Raw genomic sequence first — 21,856 nt, 5'->3', positions numbered from 1 at the left:
CCAGGCCACCACCACTTACCTGGAAAGCCTGTTCTAGTTCACACTGATGAGAAATGCTCTGGTTTCCTTGGAGTCTAGGAAGGGGGGAGGCATGTCAGTGAGGCCTCCATGTCCTCAGCTGGCTTAAAGCCTAGATACACAGGCTCTGTTGATCACAAGTCATGACCTCCCTCCTGCCCTGGTATGACACAGTCATCTGTGGTACCTACCAGGGTCCATCATGAGGCTACGGGTGGCTGCTGCATCCTGACCTGGTGCAGACTGTGGACTGGCTCAGAAAACTGTTAAAGTGAGGTGAGATGAGGTTGGCTAAGCTGGAGGCCTGAGGCCCTCAGAGCCCAGAGCTGAGTAACCCTGGCAGGATCTGGTGCAAAGCAGGACATGAGGATTCCTTTCTTTTTTTTTTTTTTTTTTTTTAAAGATTATTATGTGTAAGTACACTGTATCTGTCTTCAGACACACCAGAAGAGGGCATTAGATCCCATTACAGATGGTTGTGAGCCTCCATGTGGTTGCTAGGAATTGAACTCAGGACCTCTGGAAGAGCAGTCGGTGCTCTTAACTGCTGAGCCGACTCTCCAGCCTCTGAGGGTTCTTTTCAACTGCTTCTTGTTTTAGTCAGGGATCTTGCTGTGTAGGCTAGCCTGGATCTTCCTATATACACCATGGTGGACTCAAACCGAGATCAGGCTGCTTCTGCCTGCTGAATCCTGAGGTTAAAAGGGCACTATCATATCCAACACTTTTAAAAAACTTTTGAAATAAAGTCAGATGATGTGACAGTGGTCCCTCTATCCCACCAAGCTGGAGCTTGAAGCCCCTTGTTGGCAAGAAGTACTACTGGAGGTTGGGCATGGTGGCCCATGCCTTTAATCCTACCACTCAGGAGGATCTCCGTGAATTCAAGGCCAGCCTTCTAGGATAGCCAGGACTAGAGACTGTCTCAAAAAACCACAAACAAAGGAAAACTGTCATTGGGCACATACAAGAGTGTTGGTCAGATGAAGAGCAGACAGTTCTGAGTGTAAAGATAGGAACCTGTGGTAAGGCCCAGTAGGAACCCTGGGAAATGACCTCACAGCTGCTAAGTCAAGCCTGGGAATTCTGGGTTATGGACAGGCTCTTCTGTAAGCTTCTTGGAGTTGGGGCTTCATGGGATAACAAAACCAGACAAGGAACCCAGGCTTCCCAGAACCAGAAGTTCACAGGCTGTAGATGTGGATTGAGGCTGCCTGACGGACAGCCTAGGGAGAGCCCAAGGGTGCTTCCTCTGTGCCTACAGGCAGTCCTATCTATACCTATGCCTGGCTAGGTATTGACTGCCATTTAACTGGGATTCACTGGCAGGTGTTTTGTTGACCCTGTGCCCTGAGTGATTTAAAACCTGGAGTTCCACAATTTGTATCTTTGCAGTCAAATTATTTGGTCTGGTGAAATGGCTCAGAAGGGCACCTTGGCACCTACCCTTAACTTGGTTCCTAGAACCAGCACAGCCTCTTGTCTTTCCACAGGCACTTGCATGGTGCATCTTGGAGAATGTGGTTAGACTGCCTTCTCAGGAGTCGGAGTGACTCCTCTCCTGCTGTGTATCCTAAAACGTAAGAGTCCATGTTCTGCCATAAACAGGCTTAAGAGTCATCTGTGCTGTGTGTACCTACAGTCAGATGCCAAGTCAGAACAAACTCAGGAATGCTCTCATGTGCTCTGAGTTTAGCCTAAAGGTGTGCTGTCAGAAATGTCCAGGCCCACTTAAGCAGAGAACTGTCTGGTCTCCATCCTTCTGTGGCACTCACTCCCCATCACCTGCTTCATCAGCTGAGTCCAGTCTGACTTGCCAGTCTTGGTTGGCTTGACCTCTGCACCCCAAGATTGTGATAGTCAAAAGTGTTCTTGCTTGGATTTTGTAGAAATAAAACCCGAGTATATTCGGCACATGGCGTCCTCTAGTGTAGGACACTGCCATGTATCTGAAGACTGAATCCTCATGGAGCCCATGTCCCTGCCTTAGTACCAAGCCTTAGCTTGGTTTGCCTGCCAGGTGCCAACCTTTTCTTTCCTGTTTGAGACAGGGCTTCTCTGTGTAGCCCTTGTTGTCCTAGAACTCAAGTCTGTGGACCACACTGGTCTCAAATTCAGAGATCTGTCTGCCTCTACCTCCTGAGTGCGTGTTGAGAAAAGGTCTTGCCTTGGTTGGCCTGGACAATAGATCTGCCTGCCCCTTCCCCAAGTGCTGGGACGTGAGGCTTGTAACACCGGGCCTAGCAATGGGGCCTTTTAAGGGACAGCTGAAGTGGAAGTGTGTTATGAGGGGCTGCTCGGAAAAACATTTTGTTTTTCTTCCAGAAAATATTTTCAGAACCAGGAAGCCTGTCCATGACAACCATCACCAGGCTCCGGGAGAGTTGCCGAGCTGCCCTGCAGGCACAGAGCTGAGTGCACAGGGGCCCGCTGCCACTGTTCTCTTCGAGAGCACACACTTCACCAATTCCTACCATGCTGTTCCTGCTGTAAACACTTGAAATCACGACATTCAATGTGAACTTTTAAAAGAATGATTTAAAATTAGTGTTCTACTTTTCCTGCCTTTGGAGTCATAAACTGAATTATCTGGTCCAGCCTGATGACCTTACGGGTCCATCCCAGGCCCCATAAGTGGAAGCAGAGAACACTTTCAAAATGGTCATTTTGAGAGAGGCACACACACACTCAATGCGTCCAAACTCTCTTCACCATAGATACTAGGAATATGAGGTATTATGTGTGCACTTTGTTGAGAGCAACATGTTTCCTAGTGTTAAAAGTTTAGTGACTGCCATATGTGACTTTGGCACCCTCCCAGGACTTTCCTGGCCTGTGCCTATGCAGACCTGTGCCCTATGGGGGATAACTGGACAGAGTAGCCTACTTCTGAGCATGATCCTTGGCTTTCTCAGAACGGCCCTTACAGGTCGGGCTGGTTAGGGCCCTGTCCTCTGGCTCTTCGGCAGGCGGGCCTTCTAAACCCTACCCTAATGCCCTACGTATCTAGCACAGCCATCACTAAATATCCCCTGGGGAAGGCTATGCATGAAGTAACCTGTTCAATGACACTGCTATCAGTTGCAAATAAGCCCTGAGCCCCTTACCTCACAGAAGACACGGACAGCTCAAAGGTTTCCTTGGATGCATTTCAAAGCTGTAGCATTAGCTGGGAGGCGTGATGTGCTAGCCCCATCCAGGAGGGAGTGGGCTCAGCTGCACCTGACACTACTGTCCAGATGTTTCCCAAGGTAGTTTATACCTTAAAGCTACACCTGGAGATGGTTTTCCTCAGGACTACCTAGTGTCAACTGCCAGGGAGATGGAATTCAGTCACATGGTGAGATCTCATATGGTCAGTTTTGAGTGCACAGAGATCCTTTACCCAAGGAACAAAGCTCCCTTCAGCTCAGTCCCTTTCAAAGGGTTGATTTCAAGCTGCTCCTGCTTCCAGTCAGACCAGGAAGGTAGATCCACAACCCTGCCAGCAATCCCAACAAAGCATGGCTGGAGACAAGGCTTTCCTCTGCTCAAAGGCAGGACCAGGAAGCCAAGTTCCAAGGCCCACAGGCAGACCTTGACCTTGCCTGCCAGTCTGGATTCTCTGCCCTGCTTTTGGTTTCTGAAGTCAGAGGCACATGATGCTTCTAAAGGCAGGGTTCCTGTTCTGTCTCCTGACCCCAGAGGAGGGAGCTGGTCTACAAGATGGGGGTGGGGCACTTGCAGATAGTGACCTCTCCCACCATGAATACAGCTGCTGTGGTCACGAGGAGTTTCTGAAGTCTTTAAAATCCCACCAGCAAGCAGAGATAACTACAGATGAGTCTGCATGTCCCAAGTGTGCTATGGACAGAAAGGAGGATGGGCAGATCAGAGCTTCAAGGAAACGGTGAGCACCAGCCTCTTCAACTCACCTCATGTTTAATGTGTGTAAGGATCTTGTGACATAGGTACAGCATTTCTGGAGACTATAATCACATGGCCATATTATCATTATCACCTAAGACTCATCTAAAAGTCAGGCACGGTAGCACATGCTTCTTACCCCAGCACTGTGAGGCAGAAGCAGGAGAATAAACTACACAGAAAGGCCAGCCTGAGCTATATGAACATGTATCGTGTAAGAAACTCCTAGCATCTAGAGCCATGACAAGTGCCATTTCTGTAACCAAACAATGTGTAGTTTTCTTATAGGCTGACACTGTCCCAAACCTTTAGCACATGAGCAGCACCCTGCCTCTCCCCACAGACTGCCAGAACTGCATCAGCACCACACCCAGGGCTCTCTGATGGGTCACAGAAGCACAGTGCAGACAGACAAAGAAGGAGACTTTTTATTAGCATCGTTACAGGCAATGCATTCAGTGCGCTGACGCTCAGTGTACAACCCACCTATGCTGCAGGACGGCTCAGCAGCGTGAATCTATTATTGTACACAGTGCAGAGACAGGGCCACCCTGAACCCCAACAGAAGACTGGAAATCACTTTACAAAAAAGTAAATAAAAATAATGCCATTTTCTATTTAGGAAAGTGGCAGCTCACGGGTGGCAGAGCACAGAAACACTAGGGGGCGCCCAGCCAGATGCCAGAGTCTGCCCCCAGGCCAGGCAGCCCAAGCCAAGTGTCCAGAGGTTGACCCTGTGCGTGTCTGTGTGGCAGGACTTCCCTGCTCCCGTGTGCTTCTCAAGTGTGCAGCCTAATCCTCAGCCACCCTTGCCAGGCCCGAGTGTCTGGACCAGAGATTCCCTTTGTAAGGCTTAAATCTGAGTAAAAGAATGAAGAACCAAACACCAAGTCTTAAAAGTCAAATGAGCGGAGCCTTCTCGTCCTCTTTAGAGCTCTACTTTGGTAACATATTAACATTTAACCAGTTAGCAAAATATTTAACCCAGTTAGCAAAATTAACACCGTCATTTCAATAGTTATTCCTTTGTGCATAGTAAATGTTGCAGATGAACTTCACATTTGATAAAGCAGGTTTGAAAACAGTTGCAGACAGTGTGCCTCCCTTCCACACCTATCTAAGCTTGGGATGTTGAGAACAGGCTGTGCGTCTGTGCCGCAGCCGCCCAGCAGACTAGATGGTCTGGTAGCCGGCGTGACTCCTCTTCCTGCCGATGAGGTACGCAATGAGGACGATGAGGACCAGCCCTGCCAGGGCACCGCCCACAGCAATGGGGATCAGCATGTTGTTACCGTCCTGCACACACTCTTCCACTGCAACAGACAACCCAGGGTATCACTCCAGGGTCTGCCCTCCTCGCCCACTTGTTCCTCCCCAGCCTGAGGGCAAAGGATGAGGCCAGGCCAGGGACAAAGATTCAACACCTTTGGAAGTCTATAGACGCAGCGGGGTACTCTGAGGCACACTGCACCCAGGTTAGAATGAATGGCGCCAACCACTGGACAATTGGTGAGCTTTCAGAGAGACACTGACTATCATTTTCTCCGCTCTCTTTCCTCAGCAGGACATCCTTACCTCACACACCCATTCCTGCAGTTCCTTCCTTACTAAGGGAAGTCTCAAGCTGGGAAGAAGAAAAGGTCACTGCAGAGGAAAAGGGTGCTTGTTCCCTGACCATATCCTGGTCCCACAAGAACTTATAAGATACCTCTGCTGTGGCCGTTACTCTGGATGCTGCCTCTGCTACTTACCAGAACCAAACCTGTCACTTTCCACCTTGAAAGCCTGGACCTGCACACTGAAGACATTGAGGGAGAGCGCCTCGGTGACAAAGATGTGCTCCTCAGTGTTGCACTTGTACGAGTTGCCCACAGTGGCCTGGAGGGCTCTCAGTGAGTTGTTGGAGATGTGGAGTTTGGGATCTGCAATGGACAGAGTCTGCTCAGGCACAGGCCACACTGGGTAACAAGCACACCAACTGAAGGAAGGAGGAAGCCGGCCTCACCTTGAGCATCAGAAAGACTCATGTTCAACTGGACTCCTTGCAGGAAGAACAGGCTAGAACTGGCATTCTGAAAGAAAAGATACTCGTCAGCCAGCACAGGTGGTCATCATCTGGTCGACAGGACCTCTACATTTGCAGCACAAAACCAAACATTTTGGTTCGCTCTTTTCAGAGTTTTGTTTTTAAGATTTATTTATCTTAGGTGCATGAGTGTCTTACCTGCATGTATGTCTGTGTAAAATGCTGGATTCCCTGGAACTGGAGCTACAGACAGCCTTGAGCTGCCATGTGGGTGCTGGGAATTGAACCAGGGTCCTCTGAAAAGAGCAGCCAGTGCTCCCAATCGCTGAACCTCTACTCCAGCCCCTAGACTTTTTTCAGTATAGGTTGTCACTATATAACCCAGTGAGCCAGCATTGCAGTCCCCAGACTTTGTTTCAATACGGGTTGTCACTATATAGCCCAGTGAGAAAGTCATGCTCCTGTCAGCAACTCTCAGTACTTGCATTAAAACATGCACCAGCATGCCCAACACCTGAGCCATCTGTTAGCACCAGGCTACCCACTAACACTGAGACAACAGGAACCATGCTACTTAAAAATATCTTTAGAATGGTACAGAAAAGTTTGGAAACCATTATAAGAAATTATTAATAAGCTCACACTTGTGCTGAGCTGGGTGTGGTGGCACACACCTTTAATCCCAGTGCTCTGGAGGCAAGGGCAAGAGGAATCTCTTGAGTTTGAAGCCAGCCTGGTCTACAGAGCGAGTTCCAGGACAGCCAGGGCTACACAGAGAAACCCTGTCTTGAAAACCAAAACACCAAAAACTTATGCTGGCTGGGGTATGGCTGGGAGACACGTAGGAGCCCTAGGCACAAGCGTCAGATCCTTCCCAGTGCCAGTTTTCTCCTTTGCTAATAACTAAGCATACATGTGGCTTTTCCCGGAGACAGTACAAAGAGGAGAAAGCAGGCTGCGAGAAGCAGGTGGCACCCCACAGCCCAGCTTCACACTCTGCTCTCTGCAGCGACCACAGTCATCTAGCTGTGGAAGCATGAATGTGTGCAAGTATGAGCAGAATAAATGAGGTCAGTGTGTCATCTGCAGGTGACAAGTGAGGAGATTCCTAACTGCCACCCCAGCAAGAGTGTGAGACAGGCGGCATGAGAGGAGCCCAGGGAATATGCCCAAGTGACAAGGACAGCTCAGCCTCACCATCCCAAACTGCAACTCCAGGGCACTGTTATTGTTCTCCACTTTCAGGATCACCACCTGGACACCGCAGCTCCCACTAAATGTGTCATTTGGGCTGATGTTGAACGCTCTGGTCACAGTCTGACAAGAAAAGCAAATGAGTTATTGTTTAGGCTCTGGTGACAGTCTCAGGTCACAGCCAACATCACTAACCGCTATGGAGCAGACACACCCACTCTAACAAGTCAGGAGGGTTAGGGTTACTAATCTTGCAAAGATGGCTTGGATTGGTCCCTGTGATGGCTTTTCTAGGTGTCAACTTGACTACATCTGGAATTAACTAAAACCCAAGTGCCTGGGTACATTCATGAGAGATTTTTTTCTTCTTAATTAAATCATTTGAGGTGGGAAGCCCCATTTTTAATCTGTTTTTTGTTTGTTTGTTTGTTTTTGGAGGTGGGAAGATCCACCTTTAATCTAGGCCACACTCTTGTGTCAGTCTATATAAAGGACATAGAAGAAGGAAGCTTATGCGCTGCCTCCTTGCTCTTGCTAGCAAGTCTGTTTGCTCCACTATCATTAGAGCCTACTTCTTTGGCATTCTGGTGCATCAGGAAGACCAGATATCAGCCTTGTGAACTGAACAACTACTGTATTTCTGGACAAGCTGGACTGCAGACTATAAGCTATTCTAGTAAATCACACACACACACACACACACACACACACACACACACACACACACACACACACACACACACAGAGTGTGGTAGTGTAAATGAATGGCTCCCACAAGCCCATAGGGAGTGGCACTGCTAGGAGGTGTGGCCTTATTGGAAGAAGTGTGTCACTGATTTATTAGGATGGACTATATGGGGATATGTATCTTTCTTAAGTTCTGCTCCTCTAGAGAACCCTGACTAACACAGCCCCTGATGCTTCTCCTAGCTTTTCCCAGCTTCAATGCCTCAACTGGTCCTTTTGCCTCAGGCATCCATCCTTTCTGAGTGGCCAAGACTACAGGTGTCTACAACCTTGGCCTGGCTCAACTACACACAAGAATCTCCCATCCCCACAGATGCTGTTCCTGTCAGAGAACAAACAAATACTACACAGTTTAAGTAATAAAGGCTGAGGGAAATGCGATGCTCCACCTAGGACTAAGGGATTTCTTTCTGTGAGGTGCCAGGCTAGTGAGCATCTCAGGCTTTCACGGACAGACGGTACGCCACAGCCCACGAAGACAAATGCAGCCAGGACTCAGAGAGTGGACAGAGGTGCAGGTGGGGCACAAGCCCGCATGCCTACCTACCTGCACAACTGATGGCAGCATATACGAAGTAACAGTCTGCAGCACTGCACTCCTCTGATAAGTAAAAGCAAACTGCCATCGTCCCTACCTTGTTGTCCTTCTTCAGGTAGGTGATGTTGAGTTGCAGGGCCATAGAGGCCAGCAGGCAGGTTCCGTTGTCACCAGTCACATTGAACTTGGACACAGTGGGGTTTGTGGGCACAAGTGGTGGCAAGGGGCTGGGTGGTCCAGTGGTTGGGGAAGGTCCATCCTGTGTGCAGTGTGTCTCTGCAGGGACAGTAAAGACAGTTGGAAGGACAGTTCAAAATCCAGCTTGCTTTTAACTACCCCAGATGCTGGAGTATGTTAGAACCGGAGACACCCACTTATTAACTCCACAGGGCACTTCTTCACCCTGTATCGGACAGGCACATGGACAGCGGGTTCTGGGAGGCAGAGACGACCCAGAGCACCCTAGCTCACTTGCTGCCTCCCCAGACTCCCCCAATGTTTTCCCCATCTTAGCCTTCCTTCTCAGTGAGCAAGCAAATATACTGAGACCAAAAGAAAGCTTCACCCCGCCACAAGGGAGCGATGTCTAGGTCATATCATATACATGAATGTAGCATGAATTCAAGTGTTTACACTGAGCTGTCACATGGAAGAGGGACTCTTGACTGTCAGACCCTGGTCAGGCCTGCCATTTATGAAAACACATGAACCAACTACAGCTACATATTATCAGCAAGGATGTGCAGGAGCCTGCTGAGGGGGAGAGGGGAGAAAAGGGGAGGGGAGGGGAGGGAGTCTATTTTTATAGGCTGTTATTACTAACTGTTCAAAGTCATGGAAAAATCTCTCCTATGTTTAAGTCTCACATAACAAACCTTAAAGATTAACCCTGGATAGCTGGGCTGGAGAGATGAGTTTGATGCTAAGAGTATACACTGTGAACCCGAGGTGAATTCCCAGCACCCATGTTGAGCAGCTTCCATCTCCCACAGACCCAAGGGAAAGCTCACACTTCTGGCCTCCTCAGGTGTGTGTACATCCCCACACAGAGACACACACATAATTAGAGCCACAACAGGAATAGTGACAACAGCAAAAGAGGCGTGGATAAACAGGGAGCCAGACGCTCTGTGATTAACACATACTGTTTCCCGTACCCGTGTCACAACTGCCTGACAGACCCAACACTGACCTCTGTCCTCATGCACACACTCACACACACTCAAACCCCCACCCCTGCAAAGGAAAAGAGAATATACATAAGTCTGCTGGTGACCTGGGAAGCAGTGCCTGACACAGGTCCTGCACCATAAACCTGGTGGGACCTTGATGTGGCTATTCTCAGGCCTGCGGCAGCATTACCTACAGCCCACTCCAGGCTGAGAACCATCTGCCTATCTTTAGCAAAGTACCTGTTCTTCACAAAATAGCCAGGTCCAGCCAGTGCTTTACTTCCTCTTCAAAAAATTTTCACTTTATGTATGTAAATGTTTTGCCTGAAGCTGGGCGGTGGCAGACATCTTCAATCAAAGCACTTGGGAGGCAGAGGCAGGTGGACCTCTGAGGTCGAGGTTAGCCTGGTCTATTGAGTTCCAGGACAGCCAGGGCTACACAGAGAAACTCTGACTTGAAAAACCCAAGAAGTTTTGCCTGCATGAATATCTATGTGCTTATTTATGTGTTTAATGTGTGCCAAGTGTCAGGGAGGCCAGAAGAGGTCACCCTAGAGCTAAAGCTGAGCTGGCAAGCACTACGTGGGTGGTGGTGGTTCACACCCAAGTCCTCTGGAGGAGCAGCCAATGTTCTTTAACTGCTGAGCCACTTCTCCAGCTCCAATTCATTTTCTTTTAAACAAGATTTGTCAAGTGCCCAAGTTTTCTTTGGTCTGACCATTTACAGTTAACAGGAAGCGGATATGTGAGGCTTCCTTCCTGGACAAGGCCACTCCGTGCTACCTACGGACACATGCAGAAACACTCTCAGCTTTAATAAAACTGTGTTAAATAACAATTATTAGGAAGCCTAAGGACACATTACTCAGGTGTAGCAGGTAGGAGGGGTTGCACGCTTAGAACCTTGAGGACTTGCCTCCACAGGACAGAACTGACTCCTCATTACATGTGTGCAATGCAATGCACTGCACTGCACTGCACGCACACTCACATACACACACACACACACACACACACACACACACACACACAGAGAGAGAGAGAGAGAGAGAGAGAGAGAGAGAGAGAGAGAGAGAGAGAACAGCTGTTTTTAACAAGACAAGCTACCCCACATTTGTACTGCACATGGCTGAACAAGATGACAGGATGCTGGCCAGCACGTGGATAACCTGAAGGTGGCTCTGCAGATACTTGCTGCTCCCAGTTTTTGACTCTGGTCTTCATCTACTAAACATATGATGGCAGTCAACAGGAAAAGAAACACTGCTGTAACATCCCACGTTTTTTGGAAGATCAGATGCAGGAAAGTTGGTAGAAGGACTCAACCAAAGTCAGCCTCTTTCAGAACCACCCATTTCTTCTAATTATGTCTGGCTCATGTGCTCTGTAGGTTAAGAGCACTTGCTGCTTTCCCAGAAGGCATAGATTTAATTCCAGCACCCACTTGGTGGCTCACAAGTGACTTTAACTCCAGTTCCAGATGATGTAATATCCTCTCTTTGGCCATCATGGACACCAAGCAAGTACACAGAGCACATATAGGCAAAACACACATAAAACAAAACAAAAACCCTCATTTTTTTAAATAAGGGAAAAACCCCCAAACCCAGTTCTATTTGTATCAATACATAATTCAGACTACGACTATCGCAACAACTGGGCTTTGATTAGTCAGTGCAAGAGCATCTGTAACTAATGTAAATAAATGACTATGTTGTCAGACATGGTGGCACAAGCCTTTAATCACAGCACTTTGGAGGCAGAGGCAGGTGAGTCTCTAAGTTCAATGCCAGCCTGGTCTACAGAGTGAGTTCCAGACAATAACAGTTACAAAACAGAGAGACCCTGTCTCAAAGAAACAAAAGGGGTAACTTATGTGGCAGCAAGTCTATGCTTCTAGGCAGTGGCCCTTACAATTAGCTTTATATGTAATAAAATACTTTCTTTTTAAACTTTAGGTGGCAGGCTAGGGTCATCTGCTGAGAAAATACACACTACCTCCCCTGGCCTGCAACGGACTTAGAGCTGGGAGACAGCACCTGAGTAAGCTCTCTCCACAGTCACACCACAGTGTTCATTAAGATTACTCAAGAAGCCTGAGAAGGAAAGCTAGTAAGGACAGGTAGTCAGGTAAATCTTTGACAAACTACATGCCCTTAACTTTCCAATGTACGATTTCAGAGCCAACTGAGAGTTTGGGGCCAAGTGGCAATTGGGCCAGCTAGCTTGACAAACTGGTGCAGGCCAGGGCCACACCTCCTCTAGAGATGCCTAAGCTGACCTCAGGAAACTGGCTCACAGGCAGGGTTTTGCTCACCACCACAGGATCACTCTTCTGTACCCCATGCATGACTGAGACCAGCTTGTATTAACCACATTTCTATCCTCCTAATCAGGATGCGCCTACTCTCATCTTTTAACAGTAGAGGGGCTCAAAAGAGATGGAGGTACAGACTCCACCCACTGTGCAGTTGTCACCTGCAGCCATGTCACTCAGCACCTTACCTTCCTTGCTGAAGTTGCTACTTGACAGGTAGGCTTGGATAGTGGCATCCCGGAGCACAGCAGTCACATTCCCCATGTAGACCCGGATATCACTGACACATCGATATGTTTTGTTGATGTCTGCCTTGATGTCAGTTGTGGAATTCACGGTTTTGATCCCTGTATCCCAATCAACAAACAAAACAAAACACAATGTGTTTGCAGTACCTAAGTTAAAAGTGACTTAATACCATCATCTTGTATTCTGTTTGTTGTGAAGCTTAAGAATAGTTTTAGTGGGGTTTCAAAAGAAAAACATCACGACAGGTGAGCTGTAAATCTCAGGGACTGAGAGAGGAAGGTGGAGAGGAGGAAGAGGGAATTCCATGCTCATGCACATGCCAGCATGCAGCCAGCCACACAGTGGCTGGAGAAAGAGCCTAAGTACCAGAGAAAGAACACTCAGGCTCTGGTGAGCATCTAAGAGGGACAGAAAGACACAGAAAGCAATGATCAGGAAGGCAGGTAGATGTAGTGGACCCTCATGTGGCTCCTGGAAAGGCAAGTTCTCTAGCCCTCCCTTCAGATCTGCATTTTATACAGAAGTCTTACCTTTGGTGCTGGCATTGGTAAAGTGTTCTGTGTCTGACAAGTTATATGTAAAATACATATGCTGGACACTGTAACGTGTTGTACTTTTTGTGAAGTTGAGTTGCAGTAAATATCCTCTTCCAAAAGTAATTGTGAGCCTGGCTTCAGAAGCATTCTCTTTACCACAAGAACTGCTATTTTTCAGTACTTCTGCAGTGGCTGGCAGGGTGATGTTCGAGATCTAGAACAAATACAATTCTGATGCAACGCCATGAGAATGCATGCTAAGGAGACACTGCATACTGACAGAAACTCAACTTCCAATCACTCTTAAAGCGGTCGTTCAGAGACTCTTACTTGGTGCTACATCTATACAAAATTAGTGGACTACAACTCAATACATGCAAACAGTGTGTATGACTTAACCCGGGGTAGTCAGCATTTCCATCTCCTCAGACAGTTCTGAGTCTTCTGAAATACTAACAGGCTGTGGTAGACATGGGTTCAGGTTCTATATTCAGTTTTAACGAACCAGTAAAAAGCTCATGCCCTCTCACTATTAACAGAAACAGGCTGACAAGTGATCCAGTGTGAGAGACCTGGTGGAGTTAGGGTTAAACCTGCTTCCCACTCAGTGTGTGCACTCCTAATCCCAATACTCAGGAGGCAGAGACAGAAAGTCATTAGCTTGAGACCCACCAGTGCTATATAATAAAGCATAGTGTAAATTTAGAAAAACCTACGATTAATTTCATTTTATACAAGAATCAAAGCCAAAGTTACCTTGAAAGTAAAGGACCTAACTTGATGGTACTTCTTTTTTGGAAAATATCTCTTTAAAGAATATGTACAAAGGTGAGAGACTGAGCTCAGCTGGTAGAACCCTGTCACACACACACACATGAAGCCCTAGCCTCTTTCTTGAGCATTGCATAACTCTAGTGTGATGGGGCAAGCCTGTAATCCTAGCACTTGGAAGCTGGAGGATCAGGGATTTCAGGTCACTTTGGGATATGGGAGATCCTTTCACTCATCAACACAAATAAACCAACCCTTACCAATCCCAGGCCCCAAAATTATATAAGAGAAGTAAGAAGCATCAGTGGGCAAAATGGCTCAATGGGTAAATGTACCTCCTGTCAGGCCCAACAACCTGAGTTTGATCCTATGACCCACATGGTAGAAGGATCGATTCCCAAGTTGTCCTCTGGCTTTTATCCATATACTGTGACACACTGCTGCCCCCTACTCCTCTGTAAAGAGTAAACTCGAGGGGCTGGAGTGATTGCTCAGTGGTAAGACCTCTTCCAGAGGACCTGGATTAAATCCCCAGCACCCATGCAATGGCTCACAACTATGTTAAACTCCAGTTTTGGGGGATCTGACGCCCTCTTCTGACCTTTGTGGGCACTGCACATATGTACTTCACAGACAAAAACTCATTTACAAAAATAAATAAAAAGTAAATTAGAAGCTTCTAAAGGCTTGGACAAGTACTAATTATTACAAGGCATTTCTCTGATAGCAAGCCTTTCTACACTTACACGGAAACTAGTACAAATGAGTCAGGGACCTTAAAGAGCTCTAAGGAAAAGTTATCCTGCAGGGCCAGTCCCTATTGCCCTCCAGGGCAGAACTGAGTGTTGCTGTATGGAGCTGTGTGAGAAACAGGACAATTCCAACCAAGAACAGAAACCAAAATGTAATTCAAGGTTATTGATACAGGGTTTCATATAGCCCAGGCTAGGCTTGAACCCCTGACCCTTTTAAGTAATAGGATTGTGGGTATCTCATGATCCAGGGATGCATTTAAAAGGGTAATTACATATAATGAGTGTGTGAAATGTCTACTAACAGGTAATTAAAAAGAAATGTAAAATGCATGACACTTATCTACTAGTAATCTAAGAACTACAGAAACACACCCTTGCTTTAATGTAACCACTAAGAACATACTTTTATTTGTTTGCTTATTTGTTGAGATGGGGTATCATTGTGTGGTTCTAAGCTTGTAGACCAGGCTGGCCTTGAATTCAAAATCTGCCTGCCCCTGCTCCTTCTGAGTGCTGGGATTAAAGATGTGTGGTATTAGGTTCAGCCCACTAGGAACCTCTTTCTTAAAGGGACAGTCTACAGCACTGCTCATCAAGCCATCCCTTAGATGGCATCTCGGAATATAGTGACACTCTGAAGCAAGTGAGGCAGAGCATAAAAACCTAGAGTGGTTTAGTGAACGTGAAGACTGTAACGAGCTAACTAAGCAGCAGCACGAAAGCATTGAGCAGATGTGCTGACTTCTGTGAGGTCTCCAAGGTGGCTATAAAACACGCATCCAGAACATGTTATCACTCAGCAGCAGTGTGCTGTGGCTCCAGCTACCAGCAGAGCAGAGACTACCGATGGGCCTAGAAGCTGTCTGCACAAGTGACAAGGCCAGACTAAGGTAGGGTAATTTTTTAGAATCCCACAATGCTGGTGTTTCCTACCTCAGAACCACGTCCAGTATCGTAGGTGGTCAGAAAGGAAGCGGAGAAGCTCGCCATTATACACGTTGTGCCATTGTTGTCTTTCACCTCAAACAGTGCTGAGGCGCCATGTGCAAGGCCTGCTGCTTCCGGGAGAAAAAGACAATCATACAGCTGCTATCTGTCTCTCCATCTTCTATACAGGCTGTGTCTTACTCCTGATGCCCTAAACCTGAAGGTGCTCACTCGCTCTCTCTCTCTCTCTCTCTTTTTTTTTTTTTTGGTTTTTCGAGACAGGGTTCCTCTGTGTAGTCCTGGCTGTCCTGGGATGGTCCTCTGACTCTTAACTCCATAGGACACTACCACCTTTAAAGCTGTTCCATCAACCTGACAATCTCACCCACAAGTGTTACCACCGGAGTACTTACCCTAGGCACATGTCCCTTAAACAATTGCTCTGTAAGATGTGATGGGGCCTGAAAGGTACACTCAAGCATCAACCTACTCAGAAATCCAAGGAGAGTCTGCAGTGAGTGTTCTCACTGTGGTCCTAAACAAATAAATTATAATCTGGCTTGTTTTTACTTCTCAGACCAGGACTGTGGCAGAGTCACAAGTTCAGACACAGTGTTTGGATTCCACCAGCACATGGCTGAGCAATTTGACACATTCTCAACTCATACATGTTGAAAGCTGCCCTATTTGTGGAGGTTCAGAGACATATGGAAACTCTACAGATTTTCTAGTGAATATTCATCTTTTCAGGGCATTTCCTTTCTGGCTTGTTAAATACATCTGACAAAGCTCACACCTATCATCTAACACTGGGGAGGCTGAGGCAAGAGGATCAGCAGTCCACCAACCCACAGCACAGAGGAGACTTATAAAGTAATAAGCAATCGCACTATCCTAGTCAAGATGCCTAGCAGCAAGCTAGAACAACAGTACTTTCGGCTGGACATGGCAGTACATCTTATTCCCAGCACTCTCTGTGAATCTGAGGCCAGCCTGGTTTACACATGGGGAGTTCTTGGCCAGCCACGACCACACAGTAAGACTGTGTCTCCAGAAAAAAGGCAGTAGGGTGGTATAGTTCTCTGACAACTATCAAGTTTCATTACAGTTTACAGATGAACAAGCCAGGTGTTCATTCCCAAGCCAACAACTACACAGCAACAACCACACTGTTCAGTGACAGGTAACATGCTGTCATCTGTTTCTGCTGCTACAAGCTTGTATATAGCCTTCCAAGGATACTGAGACATGAGTCTGAAGTGTCTACATGGAAATGTGAGGCAGGAGGATCACTAGAAGTTCCAGGCTATGATATTCTACACAGTAAGTTCAAAGCCCATGAGAAATACATACCAAGACTCTTAAAAAGAAATTTAAAAAAAATTTTTAGAAAAACATACTTCCAAAACAAGCAGACTTCAACAAACCTAATTTAGTTTACTGCCAAAACTTTGAAAAAAAAAATTAGAGTAAGTATTATTCACACCCAAGAACCTAACTAGAAATCATATATCCTTTCTCCTGTGCTAAGAGCAAAGCAAACATTGAAACTCATGTTAAAAAAGCTGCCACAGGCCGGGCGGTGGTGGCGCACACCGTTAATCCTAGCACTTGGGAGGCAGAGGCAGGCAGATTTCTGAGTTCGAGGCCAGCCTGGTCTACAAAGTGAGTTCCAGGACAGCCAGGGCTACACAGAGAAACCCTGTCTCGAAAAACCAAAAACCAAAACTGCCACAGAAGAAAGAAGCAAACTCAGCTCACTTCCAGAATCCTGTGCACTTTATAACTGAGCACGTTCTATTAAAAGCATTTCCAATGGTTGACCAGTATACCATGAAAACAGAGAAGGGCTGGCAGGATGGCTCAGCAAAAGCTCTCGCCACCAGGCTTGATGACTGAGTTCCATCCGTGGGACTCAGACGCTGGAAGGAGAGAACTGAGATGCTCTGGCCTCCTCACATAAGCCCTGGCATGTGCCCAACATATACATACACAAATAAACAGCAGGTAACTATAAAGTTTCCCAAAGAGTCCATCACAGCTTATCCTCAACAGTGGACGCAGACTTTTAGAAACAGAGTAGGGGCTGAAGCAATGTGTCAGTTCTTGTAGAGGACATAGGTTTAGTTCCAGCACTGACACTCACTCCCCCCCCTCCCCCAACCTTCTGTAACTCCATTTCCAGGGGATCCAGCACCCTCTTCTGGCCTCTGTGAATACCCCTTATACAAACACAAAACACCTTTTTAAAAAAGACCAAATGCAGGAAAGGTCACTGTTCCAGACCTAAGGCTTCCTTGGCCAGAGATGTCCTAAGCAGAAAGATCGGAGGTCTAACTGGCCAACACAGCAGATGCCCACTGAGAGCACACAGTCCAGCTCTGACTAGAGTGTCTTTGTCAAACACACTTCCCCCAATCTAGTAAACATGCACATTCAAAGAAAAAAAAAAGTATTACTAAAATCTGAAATAAACTTTATGGCTTTTAAGAACAGGCCTTTTCCTCAGCCCACGAGTTGCTCCCATTCTGTGGTATGTCGGTCTCTTTCCTTAAAACCTGTCTTTAGTTCTACTTCCTTAAAAGATAAAATGGAAGGGACATAGTGGAGAGAGCTCAGGCACTAAGAGCACTAGCTGCTCGTGCTCTTTCAGAGAGCCCAGGTTCTGTAACATGGCAACAATATGGCAGGTTACGGGAATGTATATATCCAGAATCTCTATCCCAGTTCACAAGAGTCCAGTTCCAAATGTGATGCTCTCTGCTGGCCTCAGTGGACACTGTATGCACACAGTGCACACACATGCAGGCAAACACCTATATGCATAAACTAAAAAGACAAAGCTGAAGTTTTTAAAGATAAAATGGAATAAGGAGACGGCTTAGTGCTTTAGACCATTTGTTGCAGAAGCCCTGGGTTCGATTCTGAGCATCCATATAATGACTCTCAAACAGCCAAACCATTTGTAACTCCAATTCCAGGGGATCCAACGCCTCCCTCTTCTGACCTCACATGCCGGCAAAGTACTTATACACACAAAACATTATCTTTAAAGAAACTGTTTAAAAGGCACGCAACACTTAAATATTTTAACAAAAAGAGCTTTTTGTCCCCATCAGTTAAGATGCCTACAGCAAACATGGGACCCAGACAAGAGCAGCTGCCAGGAGGCCCCACCTGCCTGCTAATGACGACCTGCTTGTTTCTTATCTCTCCACGGATCAAAGGGCAATGCTGGCTAGTTCTCTCAAAACACTACACGTGTGGAAATTCCCTCCCTGCAACTAGTAAGCCAGAGCTGTTGACCTTGGAGCCAGCAGCAGCCACCTAACCACCTTGAGATTACACAACTGACACCGGGAAGAGAGCAGAGCCAGAGAGGCTGGCTGGCAGAACACCCCAGCAGTTTACCACGCCACCAAAAAGGCTTGCTACTTAACCACTTTTGGTTCTGGGCTCTCTTCTTTGCCCAGGAAGTCCTGCTTAACAAGTACTTGTGGCACTTTTAGTTTGTGACAAGTACTGCTCAAAGCATTTTTCAATTAAATTACTATGATAAACTGAAAAGGCTGTCACTGTGATTTCCTCTTGCTGAACTGGAGAGGCCCAGAGATACTAACTTGCTTCAAGGTCCCAGAAGTGAGTGGCCCAGTTTGTTGGCTTCAGTGTATGGCCTATTGACCACACTGCTTCTCCAGCACTTGGTGAAGGAGTATGGGTAAACCAGCCTGGAGTACTTACAAAGTGAGACCCTGTCTCCAGCCAACCACACCCTGAATTCTCTTGCTTGATTTAAATCCAGTTTCTTATCTAGTGACACAGAATCACCTTTGAACATTTAAACAAATGGCCAAAGTTCTACTCTACACACTGAACTAGCACCTCTAGAGGCATACCTCCCTCTCTGCTAGCTAGCTTCCATAAGGCTGGGGCAAACCACACAGAGTGTTGTGGAGAAAAATGACAAGTGTTCTTTCTTCTAGAAAGACTCAGCTGAGGACTACTGCTGTAGCCTGGCACTCTATGAAAGCACCGTGCAATCACATGTGAGGACTGACGTTCATAACACTGCCAAGGGGACAGGCCACTCCTTGTACAGGTGCCGAAATCTGTGTCCACAGTTAACAGGCCAGGCTGGCCTGCAGAGACAGCTCAGGGATTAGAAGCACTGACTGCTCTTCCAGAGCTTCTGAGGTCCATTCCCATTATGGTGGCTCCCAACCATCTGTAACGGGATATGATGTCCAGAGATCTGAAGGCAGCCACAGTGTACTCATATACATAAAACTAACAATGTCTGAGTTGGGTCTAACAATATAAATTCAAAATTACAAGACTACTGAACAGCTGGACCACCAATCTAGTTAAGAATTCAAGGTCCCACAATCCAGGATAACATTAACTAGACTTCTCATACTTCTAGACTGATGGCTCATCCAGAAAGGGGAAGGTCATGGGGTTAGCTCCAACAACTGAACAGTCCCATTAAGCAACCATACACATTAGTTTCAGTTCACTCGCCTGGGGAGACAGCAATTAATGTAGGGACAATCAACAATTCCAACGTTATACAATTTTTTTTTAAAGATAAAATTATTTTTGAAGTTACACAACTAAGACCTCTGTCAAAGTTGTTAAAGTGCCTTTGTGAATGCTGGGACATAATTTATGGCATAGGGCACTCAGTCAGGGTCACAGATTTTCCCTCTCCACTTTGTTTGATTTTGCTTTGAAACAGTATCTCAATCTGTACCCCAGGTTGACCTCCAATTCACAGAAATTCTCCCACGTTAAGCCTGTTAAGTGCTTAGATTATAAGCATAAGCCACCACGTTGACTTTCCTTTCTTTTTTTTTCTTTAACTATTATTTATTTATTATATATAAGTACACTGTAGCTGTCTTCAGACACACCAGAAGGGGGCATCAGATCTCATTATAGGTGATTGGGAGCCACCATGTGGTTGCTGGGATTTGAACTCAGGACCTCTGGAAGAGCAGTCAGCACTCTTAACCCCTGAGCCATCTCTCCAGCCCTCCTTTTTTTTTAAAAAAAAAAAAAAAAAAAAAAAAAGGATTTCATTACCTAACTCAGGCTGACCCAAACTTAAAATTCCCCTGCCTCAGCCTTCAAGGTCTAACAAGTGTGACCCACCTCTGATTAGTTTCTTTCATTCTTTCATTCATTTATTTTATTTTTGCAACAGGGTCTCCAGTCCTGGCTGTCTTAGAACTCATTATGTAGACCAGAATGGCCTGTTAAAGAGGTCCTTCTGCCTCTCTGGTGCTGGATTAAAGGTGTAAACCACTATGCAAGCCAGAGGGTAGTTTTAAAGAGGCCTAACCTGGTGTCAGACGGATTTTATCCCTACCAGCATTTATTTAGGAAGCAAAGGCAGCAAGAGCCTAAACCTGTGAGTTTCAGACCAGCAGATTCTACATGGTTGAGACCCCTCCGCCTTTTTCAAAGTATAAACATTCTAAAGGTTTAAGTATTTTTGGCTGTGCCGGGGATTTAACTCCAGCTAGTCACCAAGCCCTGTGAACTCTTCTAACGAAGCCATTCTGACACGACAGAACTTGTTTCAACAACTCGTATTCTAGTTACAACTACTGAACCGTGAAGGGTCACAAGACCCTTAGCAAGGCTTCTGGTTTGAGACCGCCGAGTAAGCGCACCTCTTACGAACCAAAGAGTTCGTTTCGTACAAGCATCAAGAAAAAAGAAACAAGAAAAAACAAATTCCATAAAGTCATAGTCGCAGAATATTGGGGTCGGACAGGTCTTGACAGGTGCCCAGGTGACCTGGCCAGCCACCTCTCTCCGGTCCTGCAGATGCTGGCACTGCAGCGAAACCCTCCGCGTTGCTGGGATACAGCGGTGAGAAGGGCACCCCAGGCAGGGTGGGAGGCAGCACCCATGCCTCTCACAGGGCAGCTCAGAGCCAGCGGCACTGCCTAGCAGGAACTCCATCCCAGCTCCTTCCAGAGCAGCTCAGGCTGGACTCCCAACCCGCACCTGCGTCCTGAGGCCCGCACGGGCTCCGAGGCGGCGAGCGCCACTGCGGAGTGGGCCGACCGGCTCGAGGCCCACTCGACGCCCGCGGCCCGGGCGTCCCGTTCCCGCCCGGCCTGGCGCCCGGTTCCCCGTCCGTCCCGAGACGCCGACCCCGCCCGGCCCTCCCTCCTTCCCTCCCTCCCGGGCTCACCCAGCAGCAACAGGAGCAGCGGCCGCCGGGCTCCGGGGGCCGCCATGGCGCGACGCAGCCGAGGCCGGAGGACGGCGGTTGCGCGGGCGGCGAGGCCGGCGGGAGGGCGCGTCCACCGACTCGAGAGGCTCGGCAGCGGCGGCGCCGGCACGGAGAGGACCCTGCGGCCGGCAGCGCCTGTCACGTGAGCAGTGCCGCGCCCGCCGGTCACGTGAGCCGAGGGTCTCGCGAGAGCGCGCCCCGCTGCCGCTTACTCCTCACTTCTCCGGGAGGCTCCACTCCGCATGTGATGCTGTCACGTGCCGGTCGGCGTCACGTGGTCTCCCGCCCACGTGATGCATTGCCATCCAGCCCTTTCGCCCCACCCCCACCCCCCACCCCCAGTGTCCTGAAATGGAAAGTAGGTTGTGGCTTGGAGAAAGGAAGGAAGAAACGCTGCCGGAGAAAGTGAGGATGGAAACAGGAAGTCGTGAAGGCTGGACCGAGCCCCGT

General features: G+C 47.5%; 2 protein-coding genes across 5 annotated transcripts in view; one reads left to right on the top strand and one right to left on the bottom strand.

The window, feature by feature from the left end:
* Positions 1–5,841, top strand: part of Grtp1 (growth hormone regulated TBC protein 1) — a 28,092-nt gene extending 22,251 nt beyond the window's left edge. Inside the window, exons 8-9 of one of the 3 annotated variants that reach the window (XR_013104281.1) lie at positions 2,344–3,907; positions 5,486–5,841. Coding sequence is in view for 2 of the 3 variants with exons in the window: in XM_034519971.2 (XP_034375862.1) it covers positions 2,344–2,433 (90 nt within the window). In the remaining variant the exon portion in view is untranslated. Of the gene's footprint in view, positions 1–1,511; positions 1,599–2,343; positions 4,908–5,485 lie in introns of those variants that run through there. The other 2 variants (XM_076913835.1, XM_034519971.2) reach the window with 2 other exon arrangements.
* Positions 4,331–21,647, bottom strand: Lamp1 (lysosomal associated membrane protein 1). Of its 2 annotated transcripts, none has more exons than XM_034519970.2 (9): positions 21,365–21,647; positions 15,163–15,284; positions 12,698–12,917; positions 12,107–12,265; positions 8,527–8,705; positions 7,148–7,267; positions 5,930–5,996; positions 5,676–5,846; positions 4,331–5,237 (listed from the first exon to the last, which is right to left on the bottom strand). In XM_034519970.2, the coding sequence occupies exons 1-9, from the start codon at positions 21,408–21,410 to the stop codon at positions 5,098–5,100; spliced, it is 1,224 nt and encodes a 407-aa protein (XP_034375861.1). In that variant the 5' UTR covers positions 21,411–21,647; the 3' UTR covers positions 4,331–5,097. The 2 variants fall into 2 exon arrangements, with proteins under 2 accessions (XP_034375861.1, XP_034375859.1); XM_034519968.2 differs by having other exon boundaries at positions 15,163–15,287; positions 21,365–21,638.
* Between the last annotated feature and the right edge of the window lie 209 nt (positions 21,648–21,856).

This window comes from Arvicanthis niloticus, chromosome 16, assembly GCF_011762505.2.
Source record: "Arvicanthis niloticus isolate mArvNil1 chromosome 16, mArvNil1.pat.X, whole genome shotgun sequence".
Classification (NCBI taxonomy): domain Eukaryota; kingdom Metazoa; phylum Chordata; class Mammalia; order Rodentia; family Muridae; genus Arvicanthis; species Arvicanthis niloticus.
Note: the sequence above shows the minus strand (reverse complement) of the source record. Positions and strands in the feature narration are given on the sequence as shown.